Genomic DNA, 17,970 nt, shown 5'->3' with positions numbered 1-17,970 from the left:
ATTTAAGCAGCCAATGCATGCAAAGTTTAATAAATCACCTAAGGCAGCCTATTTAAAGCCAACAGGAACTCAGCAAACACACAAAGATCCCGGTATTTCGTCCTCTAAACAAAACCACCCTCTCCCCTCCTCTAAGACTAATACACTTCTTTCATCGTCCAAACCTATCATGGATTCCTTCAGTATGTATGATATGGATTGGTCGAAAGCAATAGTACTGGAAAGGAGATCTTCGAATGAGCATTGACATCTGGTAGAATCTGCAGTACGAAGAATTGTAAAGTTAGAAGAGGTAGCGGTTCTTCTTTATAAGAGTGGTGCGGCGCTAGTAAAGTCTAAGGAGAATCTGGAGGACTTAAGAGCTTTAAAGTACCTGGAGGAAGATATCACAGGGGAAAAGGTGTACGTTAGGCAATGGAGTCCCCACTGCAACTCGGTCATTATCACTCCACTTCTGATGGAGGTGAAGATGACGGCATTCCTTTCCACCTTTGGAATGATCAGACATTCTCCAGCCTCGTCGAAGATTTTGGAGAAATAGTGGAAATCAATTATGACACTTCGAGACTAAGAAATCTGAGATATGCCTATGTATCAGTTGATGTAAAACCTAATGGCTCCATTACGGAGAGAAAGACTCTAATGGTTGGAGGAGAAACGTATCAGATTTGGATCACCACGAAGGTCATTGCAGAGAGAAGGCAGAGTGAGCAAACGTTATCCTCACCGGAGATTCAATTACCACCGGAGAAGACGATCACCAAGGATGGTGACATAGCAGGTTGTAGTAAGGCGGGAAACTCTAACGACGTAACCCCTATCAGAAGCATGCAGAAGGAGGGAGGAAGTACCATTGAGGGACTCGAGGAAAGGTAAGGGAAAGGCAACTGATGGAAATCCCGTCAGGCCTGATGACGTGACCAGAAGGTTGGTAGACATGCCGGAGATGTCGGGTATGGAGATTAGACCCGAAATAGTGGAGGCGATGACAGATGATGAACGCAACTTCTAATCGGGTCAGAAAACCCGTTTGCAAGAAGGTCAAGAAGAAAAGGCATATGTCCCATAAACTTTGGGCTTTCAAGGTGCCTGTAGCCAAAAGGACTATATCTCGTGGATCAAGAAAGCCTGGTCAGTCAAAGCCCAGCCCATGTGCAGCTGATACAGGGGCAAAAGTCAATCCTCACGGAGCAAGAAACCTAGAACCAATCTTTTCAGCGGAGATTAATTGAGAGGAGGAGAGGCTGGCTCATCTCTTCGAGACAGGGAGATCTCTAGGTTTTGATGGGCCGAATGAATACGAGAGAGTTATAGATCTTATGGAAATGGAGGGCATAGGGTTTCCATTCGAAAAGAGGCAGGAAGAACAGCAAGATGTGGACATGGCCAATATAACACCTTTGGCTACTATCCTTCCTGGGGAGAGCGAGTTAATGTTGAGGAGCAAATGTCAGCAGAGATGATGGATGGTGAGAAAGGTATGGAGTTAGCCATTGTAATTCAAGATGACACGCCGGAAGAAGACTTGGCAAGAAAGAAGAGGGTTGAGAAATTTAACAGAGAACTAAAGAAGCTGGATTGGGGACTAAAGGACGGCGGTCCGTCTATCAAAAGGTCTAGATCGGTGGCGAACTTGGGGGAGACAAAGTTCTTATGTCGCTAAATCTTCTTTCTTGGAACATCAAGGGCTTGGGCAGTCCGGCGAAGAAGTTAGCCGTTAACAAGGTAGTGAAAGATAACAAAGTTTTCCTTTTGTGTATTCAGGAAACTAAGTCTGAGTCTTTGTCGGAGTCTGTTGTTAGGGGTTTATGGGGTAATGTTTTGTTTGGTTGGGAGTCCATCCCCTCTGAAGGTAGATCAGGGGGTATTTTGTGTATATGGGATGCTAATATGATGGAACCTTTAGCTGTGGCAAAATCTTCTTATTGTCTGTCCATTCTATTTAAGAACAAATATGATGACTTTATCTGGCTCTTTACCGGAGTCTATGGCCCTTGTAACAAGGTAAAAAGGAAAGACTTCTGGGCTGAATTGGATGATATTGCCACGAAATGGCAACATCCATGGTGTATAGGAGGAGATTTTAATGTTATACGTTTCATCCATGAAAAACGAAATGGAAACAAGATAACCTCTAGTATGAAGGATTTTGAAAATTAGATGGATCGAAACAATATGATAGATCTGCCAGAACAATGGATGGAGTTCTCTTGGACTAATAATCAGGCAATTCCTATTCTCAATGTATTGGATCGTTTTATCATTAATAGTTCGTGGGAGGACAAGTTCGACAGAATCGACCAAATTATCCTTCCTCGCCCCATCTCAGATCATGCCCTAGTGTTGCTTCGCACCAATTTTGCTGCATCAAATCCCCCCCCCCCTTTAGATTAGAGGGGAGATGGATGGAGGAACAAGATTTCATGGCAAACATTGAAGAGTGGTGGGCAGAAACTCCAGCAGTAAATAATCCAGGGCGCTCTTTCAGCAAAAAGATCAAGTTTATGAAATCAAAGTTAAAAGTGTGGTCCAAGGAGAAATTCAATTCGTTCAATAGAGATTACAAGGCCGCGAAGGAAGAAATTAACAGGTTGGATAAGTTGGAAGAGGCTAACCCGCTATCTGTGGAGAATATAGAGGCTAGGAAAGAAGAAAAGGCTAAGATAGAGAGATTGTTGCGTCGGAGGAGATCAGCTTGCGACAAAAATCAAGAGCTACATGGTTAAAGGCGGGAGATAAGAACTCAACATACTTCCATAAAATCATAAAATGTAGAGCTCGGCAGAATCGGATTTCCATAATTATTCAAGGGGATATGAGTGTGGTTGATGAGGAAGATATTATGAAGGAGGCAGTCACTCACTTTAGTAACCTATACTGTGAGCCGAGATTGTGGAGGTCGGGAGTAGCAGAGATGGACCTTCCTCATCTTTCCCCTGAGGAAGCAGATTCGTTGGAAGGAGAGATCTCGGAAGAAGAGGTTAAAGCGGCAATTGCGGATTTGGCAAAGGATAAGGCTCTGGGACCGAATGATTTGCCAATCGCATTCGTTAGCAAATGTTGGGCTATCTTAAGGAGAGACATTATGGAGGTGGTTGAAGAGTTCTCAAGGACAACAACTTTACACTGGTCTTTAAATCAGACATTCATAGTTCTAATCCCCAAGAAAAAGACCAGTTCATCCTTTTCGGATTATAGGCCAATCAGTTTGGTTGGAGGCATGTCCAAATTATCTCAAAGATCCTATCTTCTCGTCTGGCTATATCTATGAAGAAGCTGAGATCGCCGTTTCAAGGCGCTTTTGTGGGGGTAGACAAATTTTGGATGGAGTGATGATAGCCAATGAGCTTATTGATACTAGGCGTAAGAAGAAATCTGGGGGAATAATAATTAAGGCGGATCTGGAAAAGGCGTACGACCGGGTAAGCTGGGATTTTTTATACAAAGTAATGAGCAGGATGGGATTTGGTTACAAATGGAGAACCTGGGTATACTCATGCATATCCTCGGCCACATTTTCAGTCTTAATAAATGGGAGGCTTTCGGAAGTATTCCAAAGCTCGAGGGGGATAAGGCAAGGGGATCCCCTATCCCCTCACTTATTCTTACTAATATGCGAAGTGCTTAATCATTGTATGCAAAAGGCGAAAGGATTGAGCTGGGTCAGGGGCTTCAAGGTAGATGAGGGAAGTAGGAGCATAAACCACCTACAATTCGCAGATGACACACTCTTTTTCTTAGATGATAACGTGGACCAAGTGAAGAGGTTAAGGGACATCCTTCTATGGTTTGAATTGGCCTCGGGTCTAAAGGCTAACATGAACAAGTCCTTCATTTATGGGGTGACAGAGTTGGAAGATGGGTTGAGAAACTGGGAAGTTCTAAGGGGATTTGGATGCCCGGTTGGGTCACTTCCAACATCATATTTAGAACTCCCTTTGGGACACAGGTATAAGTCTAAAGCGCTATGGGACCTGGTCTAGAAGCGGGTTAATAAGAAGTTGGCGGCTTGGAAGGGTCATTTGCTGTCTAGAGGGGGGAAGTTAACTCTCATTAAATCGGTACTTCAAGCTCCCCCTTCTTACTTTCTCTCTTTGTTCTCTATCCCAAAAGCGATTATAAAGGAGATTGATCGGAAGATGTGCAACTTCCTTTGGAATGGCAAGTCCGACAAAAAGAGGTTGCACTGGACGACACGGAAGACAGTTCGATCACCCAAACAGAAAGGAGAAATGAGAATTAGAGATTTGAAGAATATGAATGAAGCTCTGCTCATGAAGTGGATTTGGAGGTTTCAGCACGAGGAGGGGGCCTTGTGGAGAGAAATAATTGGCGATAAGTATGGTAATAACCCGCGTGAATGGGAGGAAAAGGTGAGGAATACGTCCTATGGATGTGGCGTTTGGAAAAGAATCCAATGCCTACCTACTAAATACTATCGACCAACGAAGTGGGAACCAGGGAACGGGGACTCAATCTCATTTTGGCAAGAAGTATGGCTAGGCTAAGACAGATTGCGAGACAAATTTCCCCTTATCTTTGATATTGCTTCAGACCAAAAAGCGTCGGTAGCCTCTATGTTCCATAAGGATAGGAAGGAATGGAATGTTTGCACTAGGAGAAACCTCAACGATTGGGAAGTGGACCAATTTGTGTTGTTGTACGACTTTTTAAAGGATGTTCGTTCGAACAATGAGAGGGACAAGAGAGTATGGAAGGATGGGAGCGATAAACCTCTCTGTGTAAAAGAATGCTATGAGAGGATTATTCCAAATGTCCAGATCCTTTCGAAATCCCTAGTAAGTATCCTACGTCGAAAGCACACGCCGCCACGAGTTCTGTTCTTAGTATGGTCTAAGTTGATCGATAGAGTGCCTACGGTGGAAGCACTAAAGCACAGAGGATTTCAGATGGCTAACAGATGCATCTTATGCAAGGCAGAGGAGGAATGGGCAGATCATTTATTTCTAAATTGTAGGGTGGCCTCGAATCTATGGGATTACTTCATGGGATCACTAAAAATCCAATGGTGTAGGCCAAACACCATTGTATCCATGTTCGAGCAGTGGGATGGCATCAAGAAACCGTGTACCAAAAAGGAGATCCGGGATCTAGTACCGGTTGCAATAGTGTGGAACCTTCGGAAGGACCGGAACGACAAAATTTTCAAGGAATCGAACTCTTTTTCCTTGATAGATGAGGAAGATGTAAAAGGAACGATTCACTACTGGATTAGTGGATCCACTAAGTTCAAATTTTCTACTTTTTTGGATGTAGTTAGGAACTGGGAGGCATGGGTTATGTAATTTGAACATAACCCAAGTAACCCTCTTTCTTTCTTGTTTCCCCTATACAGTTTACTTTCGTTCAATTCAATCAAGTTTTCAAAAAAAAAAAGAAGTTGTTTTCTGACTAGACAGCCTTCAATCGCTTTAACCCATTTTCTCGAGGAAAGGTTCAATCACAGTGTGCCCATTCACCATTTTAGTTGTTCCAACAATCAAGTCATACGCCATTCCTTCCTGCAAAGAACAAATGGATCAAACAGCATTCCTACAGCATTAGAAGAGAGAACCGAGAATCAATAATACTAGTTTGTTATTCTGCTAGCAATCAGTTATTCTATATTTAAGCATATTATCAATACTCCTTCAATAACAATACAAGTATATAACAGTAGCTTCCAGCTTCCGTTCTGATATAACGAGAATATGTTATTTCTATTTATAAAAGGGTAAGATCAATTTCTGCAGATTGAGCAGAAAGAATGTGTTGATCTTGGGCTTCAGAAATGGTCTCTAAGGTATACCTAGATAATCTATTTACATTGGAGAAGTGAATCATTAAGGTGTTTTCTTTCTATACATATTCAGAAATGGTAATTCTCTCTATTTGGTTTACTATATGTTGAAAATAACCAAAGAATGTAATGCAGAAACATATGTTTAACCAAAGATTTGTGCTTCTCCATATGGAACACATTATACCTGAGCACTGAGAAAACGAAGAGCAGATATCTCTGCATATGTTACACCTCCAACAAAGACAACCAGTATGAGAGATCGTCTTCCGTCAGCGACTCTGTCGAAATGAGTACAAAGATGTCAGAGAACACAGATGGCGGCGTAAAAATGTTAAATGGTAAACCTCAAACTTCTAGGAACATTTCGATTTTAATTGAGTCATAAATTAAATCCCGTCATAATAAAATTTCAACATGCTTGATGTGTGGGTGAAATAGAAGTTCGAGGAATTGATTCAGTTGTGTAATGAAAAGTAACTGAGACATACTTGTCAAGATGCGCTGAAGCGCCCGGAAGAGAGTCAAATGATGGACTACTTGAATATCCTCCCTAGACAGAAGATGATGCAGGAAAATTATGAATAAATAGCAAGATGAAATAGAAAAATAGACTAGAAGTACGGATGAATTAGGCAGTTGATGCAGCAACAGGAGTAAGAACTCACTCTCTTCGACTCAGAATGTGGTCCAGGCAGCAGCTTTAAGATCTCCTCAATAGGACGCCTGAAGGTCAATTAATCACATTATGAACATACTTCAAAACCTAGCTACGTCCAAACGAATCAAATGGTGCCTAAAAGTTGACAATTATTCTATGCTAACAACAAGTTCTCTTATATATAATTTCTCTTCTTGAAAATATTCACATGTATAATTTCAATAGAACAGGTGCAGAGACATGACTGTCACATGACAACTGAAGAACGTTTATCAAGTGAAGATACTTGACATGGTCATACATAGACTCAAAATTGTGGTCAATTAACCACACTCAATACATTCCTATCCTTGTAGTGCTCTCAGAGAAAAGACGTCAAACAACATATTTCTTGCCATAATCCACTTAGCAGTTAGCACATACTCCAGGGAGCAAGCAGACTTTAATTCATGGGTGTACAAATATTGTGACATTAATTTCAGGAGCAAAACAGCCAATAAACCTCAACAGAGATTTATATGCGCAATCAGACCTCCTACCTGGATTCTCTGTCCAATAATCACATTTTCTTGCATCAAAAGGTACTACATGGAATATTATCTTTCAGTCAAATCCTTCAAAAGGGTAAAAGAATAGCCTCACCATCCAGATCTCACAGCATGCTGGACAAGCCGAATGCTAAGAGGTGCATATCCAGAGAAGACGTATGCAATATCATTGGGGCTGTAACACAATCATCTCAAATTTTAGCAACACATAAAAATTAGATAAATCATAAAGAGCAGAAGCTGGTAACTGAGATAATTCTATTCATGGATCAGTTATATGACCAAGACCAAGTATACTATAAAGACAAACTACATGGAAACATGAACAGTAATGGCTTCATATATCGATCCTACAATAGTGTTTTGAATTCTATACTTATTTTTCACCAGAGGAGTTTTATGACTAATTAGATCCCAAATCTGTAGAAGACTGTCTACAAATAGCTCCAACTAGGCAGTATGAAGCTTGCTGGATGTCAGTAGAATTGGTCATAAGATTCTATTTGAATCACTTCTTTTATTGACAAAATAGATAAGTCAATAAGAACTAGTCAACATTAAGTCTGAGTAACATTTTGAGCATAGGGGTCTATTTCCAACTCTGCATGTAATCCACATCATAGATATTAACTCTAATGCTGGGAAAGTCCTGTGATCCTGACTTCCTCACTACTGCTATCTTAGCATCCAACATAAAAAATGATCACATTAGGAAGGATTAATACTTTGCAGTGTCGGTATCTTCAACGACAAGTTTCAATGCCCGCTTGATCATCGCCCAGTTGCCTTTGGACTCCTGAGAGGAAACATAATTATTAGTATCATTAAGAATTAGTACCAGAACACTGCCATTATACAATCACAGACATGGCAAACTTGAGTAGCTAAAAAGTAACTAACACATCAAATCAAACATCAAGTTGGATGTAATTACTTGTTTCTTAAAAAGTCCAGCCTTTTCCAAATTGTTCAGAGTAGCCATGTGTTCAAATCCGTAACTGTGGAGGAATTCTCTCCTAAATAAAAAAAATTGAAAAATTAATAGTAACGAAGGACTTCGTGATTCGTGAAGAAATAAAACTGTTCCTAAATACATTTATCAATAATTCGTAGGTTGAAGAACAGAAACATACAAAATAAAGGAGATTTATTGATACTGGATCTTACCTCAAATAGTCAAAGTTTTTCTTAGGCAACCCTGAATTTGTAATCGAAAATAAGACAAGAAGACGTAGAACATTGACAATGGGCTCCTGCTTGTGGATCATTTCTTCAATGTACTCGTAACATCTGACCCATTTGATCATGTATAAAGTCATAAACTCATAATATTTCTGGTAAACACATATGACATATCTAAATAATTAAGTGTTGGCACACACAAATATGAAGGTAGATAATTACCAAAGTGCCGGCTTATCTGATCTAAAAGGTGTGCACTTCCAGAATTATTTAATCAAATAGGTACTAAAACTCAATGAGTCTATGATAGAGTGCCTTTAACGCTATGTCGCCATAATCATCAATATTGAAAATTAAGGTATGTAGTCTCCCCATAAGTCATAACTATTATAGTTTGAGGAGATCAATCTGGCAATTGTCATGAGATCTAGGAAAATATGTACCCCTACTCTGTTTATGCACCGCAATGGTTCTGTACTATTTAGCTAACAGATCACTATATAACTGTAAATTTGTAGAAAAATATCACATCTACATACCATACTGCTGTTCCTTCTAGTTCACTCAAGAGATTAGTACCCAAAACTTTTGCCGCAGCTCAAAGTTTATTATGCATGTTAAGCATTATATTGACTTATAATTCAAATCGCTACTCACATGTCGTAACTTTCAGCCTCCACAATTGTGTGCTCCATGTCAAGTTTTCCACCAAATGACGACTTTGAAGTAAACGTAGACAAATGCTGAGCAAGATTGATGTGTCTCTGAAGCAAATAATAAGTAGAAAGAGAATTAAATATTAGAACGTAATCATTTAGAAGAAAATCATAAATGTAAGTGAACATACTTACAGTAATCTCTGGTAACGAGGTAAGTTTCTTTACGAAGTCCTTCAGTTCAGAGAATGACTGGCTCGGAAAAGTTAAACGACACTCAATCAGATGTTATTGTGTATCGAATACACAATTTGAAATTTTGTATAAACAGTTTTGCAATTTAACTAGCGAACTAGGAAAGTTTACAAAACAAGGTCTAGCTTTTGACCGCTAGACAGCATGCAAATAAGATCTATCTTCTTATGCATTGGGAACTATAGCTATCAAAGGAGTACCTACAAAAAAATTTGTCTGAAAGCAAAATAGGAAAACAACCAGTGGCGGATCTAGGTTAGGGCTAGGGGGGTCTATAGACCCCCTCAACTTTTATAAAAGAGTGTACCGTATTTAATTTAAAAAAAAATGAAAGAAAAAAAATAACAACTTAAATAGTATAAGATCAGATTGCTTCCTCAACCAAGATATGATGTTGGCTCAGTGGGTAAGACTTGCTTATTTGTTGCGGAGGTTGCGGGTTCGACTCTCCTCACTTGTATTTTGTGTTGTTTTTATTTTGCTTTACAAACTAGCACAAGTAAAATTTTAGGAGTATTTCATAATAGATCACAACTAATTCTCAAATTCATGGTTTCTTTTCTCAACTTAAATCATTCCATAAGTCGTAACTACTTGATAAAATTATTAAAATCATAAAAAGACCACATCTCTATTAAATTTATTTAATTTCTATTTATCTTAATACAATTTCTAATTTTAGAAAGAGTATTTCATAATATATCAAATCTAATTCTCAAATCCATGATTTTCTTTTTTCAACATAAAATTATTTCGTAAATCGTAAGTACTTACTAAAATTAGTAAAATCATTAAAAAGACCATATCTCTATTAAATTAAATTATTTTATCTCTCTCTCAATACAAAAGTACCAACAAGAATGAGAGACTTCAACAATTTAGTCACCAATAATTCAACTTTATATTCTTTTTCACCTCTTCGAATGTGATATAAAATCACAAGGACAAGGTCCTTATTGATTATTTTTTCTCTAAGTTATGTATATATATATTTTATTTGATTCTACATTTGTTTGAATATAAATTTACTTATTACTTTTCGAAATAGGCCATTGGACATAGTAATATTTTAGACCCCGCTGAAAGTAAATCCTGGATACGCCACTGAAAACAACACCAACTTTTAAGTCAGAAACAAATGAAGTTGTGGGTGATGTTCCATTAACTTACAGTAGTTTGCCTCTCTGTATAATTCTGCTTCATGGATGTCGCTTTTTGACGGAGAACCTGTAATCAGAGGAAGTCGGTAGGTTAACATATCAAATTCAGTTAGGGCATCAAAAAAACGTTATCAGACTTCTTCTATCAACAAAAAATAAATACGATACAAAGCTAAACAAACGTACCAATGAACTAAAAGAGTTTAACGCAAGAAAGACCAAGGAATATATGTTAAATAAGTTGCCTCAAATCATAGAATAACCTGAACAACAACTTCAAAGTTGAGATCACGCGTCTCCTTAAATAACTTATCACTGAAGTCAAATTAATAAAAGGTTAGTTGTCAATCGTAATACCATGGCCTTTCTATTATTGCTCAAGTAACTCAAAGATACATCATCTACCATCCATACAAAGTCCTGTCTCTACTACACTTGTTCCTTGAGTTGGATTCCAACGCGATAAAGGCTTCAAGTAAATTAGAAAGGGAAAAGCAGATCAGTTTACCTAGAATTAAGTGGAACCTTCATCTTTTTTCCTTCTTGTTGGGACCCCATAATGGATGAATCAAGCTCAACAGAACCATTATTAATACGGAGAAGCTACATTAAACCAAGAGAAAACTCATTACAAGATATTGTCTCAAACATGCATTATAAGTTTATAACTACCATGTTTGTCTCGTTTTAGGGAACAAGGCACCATTAATGATGTAAAATACATATGTTTTCTGTGTTAAAAGGTTTAATGACCCCTAAGAGAAGGTATATCTAGTATCGATCGGTATTATCGTGTGGGGTGCATTTAATTTATGCTAATAGAAAAAGGGTCCGTAAATGTTTAATGTTATGAAAAGTACAGTCAAATAACTAATATATATGCAAACAACACAATGCAGACTGTCTCGGAAGCGTACTCAATTCCATCAGACTGATTGTACAACATATTCTTCAGTAAGGACAGAATCACATTCCTGTATTTGCATAACATACCTCATCCAGTAGGCCTTCATATGTTAATTGGGTACACATAGGTGTAACCATGTCTACCTGCAAACGATATGAAAATGACATTACAAATTAAGAATTGCACAACTCTCATGAGCTAAATATCTTAATCGCTTAGTTGTAACTAGACGAAATAGTCAATATAGTAAATGCATGGTTGGAACTTATAAGCAATAAGCAAATATAGTTCAAGGAATAACAGTCTCCCGAAAAGTTTTTTTCATTTGCATTTTTTCTTGTTTAATTCTTGGAGGTGGAAACAACTTCTCAACAACGCTTATGACAGGTTATATGTAGGTCACTACAACGCAATAACGTGTTAGTCACTTAGTCGTTCAAATAACCTACGGTATCGTGCACAATGTAAATACTTCGCTAATCGCTCTAGCATACTAAAGTCAAATAAAATAACACAAAGTGAAGATATTGAATTTTTCATTGATCTATTGTTGCAAAAACTCTGCGATAAATTATTCAGACTAATTGTCATCCGTTGCTACGCAACGCTGCAAGCAGCAATACAAGTTTCAAATTGTCATACTAGTAACAATTTATCACAATAGATTCTGTCATTCTGACTGGTGGAAGCAGGCAGGAGAATAAAAGTAACACTTGGTGACAAGTTGCAAAAGATATATGACATGAGAGCTGTTAACTAATTCAAGTTCACTTTTAGTAAATGGAATAAAACAACTACCTCTCTATCAAGAAGGATGAGCGTATTTATTTCTGATGCTCCGATCTGATGTATTAAAATAAAAACAACTTATCAGAAGCGATTAAAAATCATGAAATCCAATAAAGATACATAATCTTTAAGTTTTTTATTCTATGAACTCATATTTACATCTGATGAGCTGACTGGCTCTTCTACTTGCATACGGCTTAGTATATCTGCAATCCGTGTTGATGCCTTGCCTTTAGCCCTCACGTTTGGGATCAGTCCAAATGAAAACTAAAAATTAAAAAGGATCAATTATTGTAAGAAAGAAGTATAGAGATAGGATTCCAAGTGTTAGAACTATCCCGAGTATAAGAATCTCCAAGGTATTTTATTACTTGAGAACCATGTGTAGCAGTTTCACTTCTATAGTATTTTCGGATACAAACAACACATACCTCAAGTTTATGAATTGATTTTGCAATATGCCAAAGAGAACTTGTATCCCCGTCAACCAGATATTCCTATCTTGCATAAAGAACATAAAGATGCATGTTAGAAGCTAAAACACACTGTTAGAGCGGGTAAAAAGTAACGTATTTGGCATTACCCTGTAAGCAAGGTCAAGTTCAAAAGAAAGCACATCCTCATCCAACGGAATAATATATAAAGGATATTCCCCAATTGTAAGCAAGTGATGAATTTTTTCCTCCTCGAAAATCTGTAACAACAAACAATTGACACATGAGTCAGAAGGCCAAAAGAAGATTCCAATTGGCTACAAAATAGTGAGGTTTCAAGAGCCCAATACATATAACAAGATCCCTTTACAAGTAACCCATTGATTTTGTTGGAACATCCACATGAGACCACTGGGTACTCACTGTAAAATTATCTCCCCTCACTACAAATTCATTACATTTTAATCAAACAAGGTTACATATTTACATTCATAATAAGATAATTTCTTCTAGATAAGGGTAAGTAGAACAAATCAAATCTCAATATAGCTCACCTTTTCGCAGGCAACTGTTCTTCGAGGGACAAAATAAACAAAATACTCCCTTTGAAGTCCTTTCGAAATGTCATTTTGAATATGAGCCGAAATTTGCTTCACCAAATTAAGCTGTGATCGAACAAGGTAAATTACTTTGGTACATTCTGTTTGAACTGGTTCAGAAGATAAATGCCGTAATTCTACACCATATTCCTATTCAAAACCACAAAAAAACATAATAATTTTAGGGCAAAATTTGATGTTAGGAGATAATCGAAACCAAACAAAGTAGTGATTAATAAGTAGAATTACCTTAAGAAGTGATGTTTGAAGGATCAAAGAGAGTGACCCACTGAGTTTCTGATCGACAATCAAACACTTCTTTCCACGAATCTAAAGAAGATTGAAAAAAGAAACAAGTCAAATTAATCAAATTCAAGAGCATTCAAATTTAAGAAAACGAGTGTTTACATGCGAACTTACATTTTTCAGGATGGTAATAAGATCTTTCTGAGACTGTTCTCTAGATTCATGAAGAAAAAATGAAGCAATTCAGACAGAAATTCATGACAAAGTTGATCAAATTCAATTCAGGTAAATAAATTAAGAGACAATTTGATGAAAAGATTTATACCTAAGAGAAGTCAAATTAAGAGGAGCATTGTCCAAATTCGGAATCTGAGCCATTGAAATTGAAGAGAGAGAAAGTAGAAAGAATTACTCTCCTGATAGGGATGCTATCTGGAGTGTCGTAGAGCGGGAAAACCTGAGGAAGAAAACACGGGGTTCATTCAGGTGATCACAAGAACTCTCAGAATGTCAAATTTTTCTCCCATCCAAATACTTTGTTAACGAACTTTTTTTTTTTTGAGAAATCGACTACGATCTACGTTAGTCGTTACAAGGCATTGATACATCATGAAGATGTGATGAGCACGATAACTGCTTAATTTAAACCATAATGAAAGAGGAAAGCCCGACAACATGAAAGAGGCCTAACGCCCGACAAATTTATTATATTATTTACTATATATATTGTCTAAATTACATGAGATAAATCTTGATGGCAAACTGCTTCCACCGAGACTCGATCCCACGACCTCATGGGCTTAAGAGGGGTGTCCAACAGCTGCACCAAAGGGTGGTGGACCTTCGTTAACGAAATAAACAAACCCTAAGTAGGAATGCCTTTAACAAGGTTCGTCATGGTTGCGCTACTTGTAACTATTCACCATCTGGACATTGTTATGCGTACCCATACCTACATGATACATGCCCACATACGTCCATACCTAGGGATGCATCTTCTCTCTACCAACCTTCATGTTGACGTACTTGGAGAATAATCAATTTCCTATTGAGCTTACTAATATCATTATAAGGGACTCGAGAGGGACATTGACTATGAGAAAGGGGTGGGGCTAAGGCCAATTGTATCTTTTAGTTTGCTTTAGTCTGTTTTGTTTTTGTTTTTTAGTTTGCCTTTGTTTCGGATCGGGCCCTTACTCCGCTTATCAATACAACAAAAACCTTCATGTTGACGTGGAAACCACATTCGTTCTATTATTTTCCTTTTCAGACTAATTAAGTTGGACTATTTCGATCATTTATGTATTGGTTTAACGATTTGAACCCTGATAATTCGTTGCAACCAAAAGAAAACAAAAATTTTGGCGAAAGGTCCAAAATAGGGTCCTTTATAGCCCCACAAGTTGAATATTAAAATAGGTCAAAAGTCCAAATAAATATAATTTTGAACACCAAACAAATTATTTTTGTATACAACATTTTTTGGGATTCACCAAACAAATCATTTTTGCATTACATCGTTATCTTATTGCATTAAACGAGATGCAATAACCCTATACATTTTAATGTTTAACTTCACACGATTTGGTTTGTGTTGCGTATAAAACAAACTCATTCCTACACATTCACCAAGCAATCAACACTTTAGTGATTCATTTGTGTATTCACATGAGGCACAGACAAATACTAAAAAAAAATATATTTTTTTACCTGTTTTATATCAAGATTGGACCTAAAACCCAATATATATTTTTTATTTTGGACCTATCGCCCACCGACCCAAGAAAATAAAACTTCAGTATATAACTAGGTATCTCGTGCTCTCTAGTATTACTTAATATTTAAAAGTTGTGAAAATGTTCCTCTTTGTCCGAGATTAAATAGTATAGATGATATAGGAGACATTTATAAGATAAGAATTTCTTAATGAAAATATGCAAAGAGCGATGTATATACATTTTAGATTAGGTGATAATCAAACAGATAACAAAAAGTAACAGACATCATCTTTAACGTGGTTCAGTCAAAGATCTTCTCCTATAGATCTCGACTTACATCGCCGGAGAAATCAATATGGATTTATTGATAGACCATTTAATTCTTTACATTCGGGGGCAAACCTGTGTGAAGACCAGCCTGGCCTTCGCCCAAGCTGGAATATGTAGAATTTTATGCAAATATATAACAGAAGGAAAGGAGTAGCTCAATGGTTGGATCTTTGCTAAGGTCAGGGGTTCAAACCCCTTTCAATTTCTAAAATTGCCCCTTAAATAAATCTTTTTTTACTTTTGATAGTAATTACATATTATTTAATACCAATTTACCTTTTTTCTAAATATTATAAATGATAAAGAGTTATTACAAGGGAGAAAGAAAAATTTGGTATTTTTTCCCTTCTCTCCTTTTTTCTCGTGTACGAGGCCGCTATCTCTTTTTTGTCATCTTCCACTCGGAGAGGACGAGACTCCTTTGTAGAGAAAGACTAGTTCTCTGTCGGCGAGTCCCGTTCTCCCTCTCTTTCTCTCTCTCCTTCAAACTACTATCTACTTTATTTTAGGTAAAAGAAATTATCAAGATGTGTACATATATACATTATAATTTGTGAAATCGTTCACATATACATAATACCTACATGTTTGATTTACATTACTTTAAGCTTGTCCTAGGTAGCTGAAAATCCTGGCCACTCTATATATATATATATATATATATATATATATATATATATATATATATATATATATATATATGATTAAGTTCAAAGAAGATGCAGAAGGTACGTCTGTTTTTGTTTTCTTTCCCTCTTTTGGTTTAAAAAAAAGAATCTATTGTATTTATCCGCCTAGGCAATTTAGGAGCTTCTGACATTTTATCCTAAACATATATCAATATCGACCAAATATCCACTAAAACATGAATCATACATCAACCAATATCAATCAACAATAGCTAAATATGAATTAATTAACAATGTAAATGGACAATTATTTAGACATCAACTAATCAACTAAATTCAAACTTATCTAAGATTTATAACTTCTCCATCTCCAATTCTCAATAAAACAGATTTCAGGATATTGGAATTACATTGACTTAGATTATGGTCTGTCTAATATCTCATATAAAATCTATCTAATGAAACAGATTATGGTCTCATATCTCATATAATATCTAACTAATAAAACAAGAGACTCTAATTTCAGGCTAGCATTGGAAGTTTGGAACCCTAGAATTGAAGAATCAAACATCTAATAAAACTAGAGTACTGTAATTTCAGGCTAGAATTGAAATATTTACATCAAACATGAGTAACATTATAATAAGTTGAAGTTACTAACCGAATCCTTGAGAGAGAAAGTGAAGATTTAAGATAAAATCATAAAACCCTAGTTGATCATAACCTCGGCTCCTTGTTGTCTTCACCAGAAATCCTTGAGCCTTTGAGAGCGAAAGTGGAGATTGGAGGTAGAACTGGAACTCCCGGTTAATATAAAATAGACTAAAAGAATAAGGGTATTAGTGTCAAAATCCGTTATAATCTCCCTATAATAACTCCTCCCACAATTATCTCTACTTTTTCTCTCTCACAATTTATACAAAATATTCATTCCCTATTTCTTATCCCTTGCTTTCTTTATCTTCGTCTTTTTTTTTTTTTTGTTGAAAGTTTATCTTCGTCTTCTCCCTTTGGAATAAGTAAAAAAAAAAAAATATGATCTAGTGGCGTTAACAAAAGGGATTTGCCGGCCCTGTTTTTCCTGTACACATGACCTCTTTAACTTGTTAAGTACACCACCCTTTGGTGTAACGGTTGGACACCTCTCTTAAACCCATGAAGTCGTGGGATCGAGCCTAAAGCAGTGGTTTAAATTAAGCGGTTCTCACATTAGTCATGAGATGCCGCTATGAAAGGTACAAAATTAGGTAAACGACATATTTCTCAAAGTTCATACTTGCCCAGTTGTCCTTTATTTCATGTTGCGATGTTATACGATACTTCCTTCGAAGTCCGCAGAATGAACCCGACCGTATCGAAGTCACAACAAAAATGTTCCATGAGGCTCAATCTGGCCGGCTCTCTAAAAATCCAGATGTAGAACTCTCTAAAAAAGTACCTCAAGCAAACAATCACATAAGACTTTACCAAGAGAGGGTACCTTTCTTTCAGCAAAAAAAAAAAAAAAAGAGAGGGTACCTTTAAGAAGTTTTCATGCCATCCTTGGCCAAATATAATAGACAGAGACTGAAATGAGAAATCAACAAATTTGGAAAGAACAAAAACTTCAAGAAGAGTATCCGAAAAGAATTAGAAACACTGAAAGAGTTGTACAATAATCAACTCACGGATGATTTGCTTCACAGATTTCTTTTGAGAGGCAGAACCAAATCTTTGGGGTCCTCATCCTCTAGGAAATCTTCATCATTCTCATCTAGGTTGGCGATACGGGGTTCGAAAAGAGCCAAGTAATTCACTTATAACGATCTCAATGACTCAATGTCGTGATAGTAAAGCGACCTCTCACCTCAGTCCAGAAGCTGAAAATAAAGGTTTAAGCTGTAAAGGATATTATTTGGTTATTAACGGAAGCCGGAAGGGGAATCATTCTGTTTTTTCGGTTTTGGGAGAGACGGGGAGAGCGCAAAGTGCTAGAACTAGTGAGTTATATAATCAGAAACTCTTGAGAAATATTTGTGACCTTCGTCTTCATACATAGTGAAATCATCTATGGCAT

General features: G+C 36.9%; 2 protein-coding genes across 3 annotated transcripts; one reads left to right on the top strand and one right to left on the bottom strand.

Annotated features, from left to right (window-relative positions):
- Positions 1–2,815: 2,815 nt before the first annotated feature.
- On the top strand, positions 2,816–5,306 carry LOC147556049 (uncharacterized). The gene is made up of 4 exons (XM_086658568.1): positions 2,816–3,218; positions 3,274–3,422; positions 3,645–3,949; positions 4,619–5,306. Exons 1-4 carry the CDS (start codon positions 2,816–2,818, stop codon positions 5,304–5,306), a joined length of 1,545 nt encoding a protein of 514 aa, XP_086514694.1.
- Positions 5,246–17,077, bottom strand: LOC147556048 (vacuolar protein-sorting-associated protein 33 homolog). 2 transcript variants are annotated; one of them, XM_086663777.1, is made up of 24 exons: positions 16,576–16,988; positions 13,563–13,694; positions 13,412–13,451; positions 13,241–13,321; positions 12,947–13,141; positions 12,743–12,835; positions 12,542–12,652; positions 12,390–12,455; positions 12,118–12,225; positions 11,968–12,012; positions 11,256–11,312; positions 10,771–10,865; positions 10,526–10,577; positions 10,273–10,329; positions 9,043–9,099; positions 8,849–8,955; positions 8,177–8,299; positions 7,944–8,025; positions 7,735–7,805; positions 7,104–7,184; positions 6,469–6,526; positions 6,292–6,353; positions 5,988–6,081; positions 5,246–5,522 (listed from the first exon to the last, which is right to left on the bottom strand). In XM_086663777.1, the coding sequence occupies exons 6-24, from the start codon at positions 12,794–12,796 to the stop codon at positions 5,433–5,435; spliced, it is 1,470 nt and encodes a 489-aa protein (XP_086519903.1). In that variant the 5' UTR covers positions 12,797–12,835; positions 12,947–13,141; positions 13,241–13,321; positions 13,412–13,451; positions 13,563–13,694; positions 16,576–16,988; the 3' UTR covers positions 5,246–5,432. The 2 variants fall into 2 exon arrangements, with proteins under 2 accessions (XP_086519903.1, XP_086519902.1); XM_086663776.1 differs by lacking the exon at positions 12,743–12,835 and having other exon boundaries at positions 16,576–17,077.
- Between the last annotated feature and the right edge of the window lie 893 nt (positions 17,078–17,970).

The sequence above is a fragment of the Eschscholzia californica genome, unplaced genomic scaffold (genome assembly GCF_041429995.1).
Source record: "Eschscholzia californica isolate CP2 unplaced genomic scaffold, dmEscCali1.0.p SCAF_2, whole genome shotgun sequence".
NCBI classification, from domain to species: Eukaryota; Viridiplantae; Streptophyta; class Magnoliopsida; order Ranunculales; family Papaveraceae; genus Eschscholzia; species Eschscholzia californica.
The sequence above is the reverse complement of the archived record's forward strand: the minus strand, read 5'-3'. Positions and strand labels throughout refer to the sequence as shown.

Excerpts from the sequence above, each read along its gene's own strand:
- LOC147556049 (XM_086658568.1), top strand. The coding sequence starts at position 2,816 with ATGAGTGTGGTTGATGAGGAAGATATTATGAAGGAGGCAGTCACTCAC. Across the intron at positions 3,423-3,644 it reads TGGAAAAGGCGTACGACCGG|GCGAAAGGATTGAGCTGGGT; the intron begins GTAAGCTGGGAT and ends TGTATGCAAAAG. Across the intron at positions 3,950-4,618 it reads GAACTCCCTTTGGGACACAG|GAGAAACCTCAACGATTGGG; the intron begins GTATAAGTCTAA and ends TGTTTGCACTAG.
- LOC147556048 (XM_086663776.1), bottom strand. The coding sequence starts at position 13,615 with ATGGCTCAGATTCCGAATTTGGACAATGCTCCTCTTAATTTGACTTCT. Across the intron at positions 12,456-12,541 it reads AACTTGACCTTGCTTACAGG|GAATATCTGGTTGACGGGGA; the intron begins GTAATGCCAAAT and ends TATGCAAGATAG. Across the intron at positions 12,226-12,389 it reads AATCAATTCATAAACTTGAG|TTTTCATTTGGACTGATCCC; the intron begins GTATGTGTTGTT and ends TTTAATTTTTAG.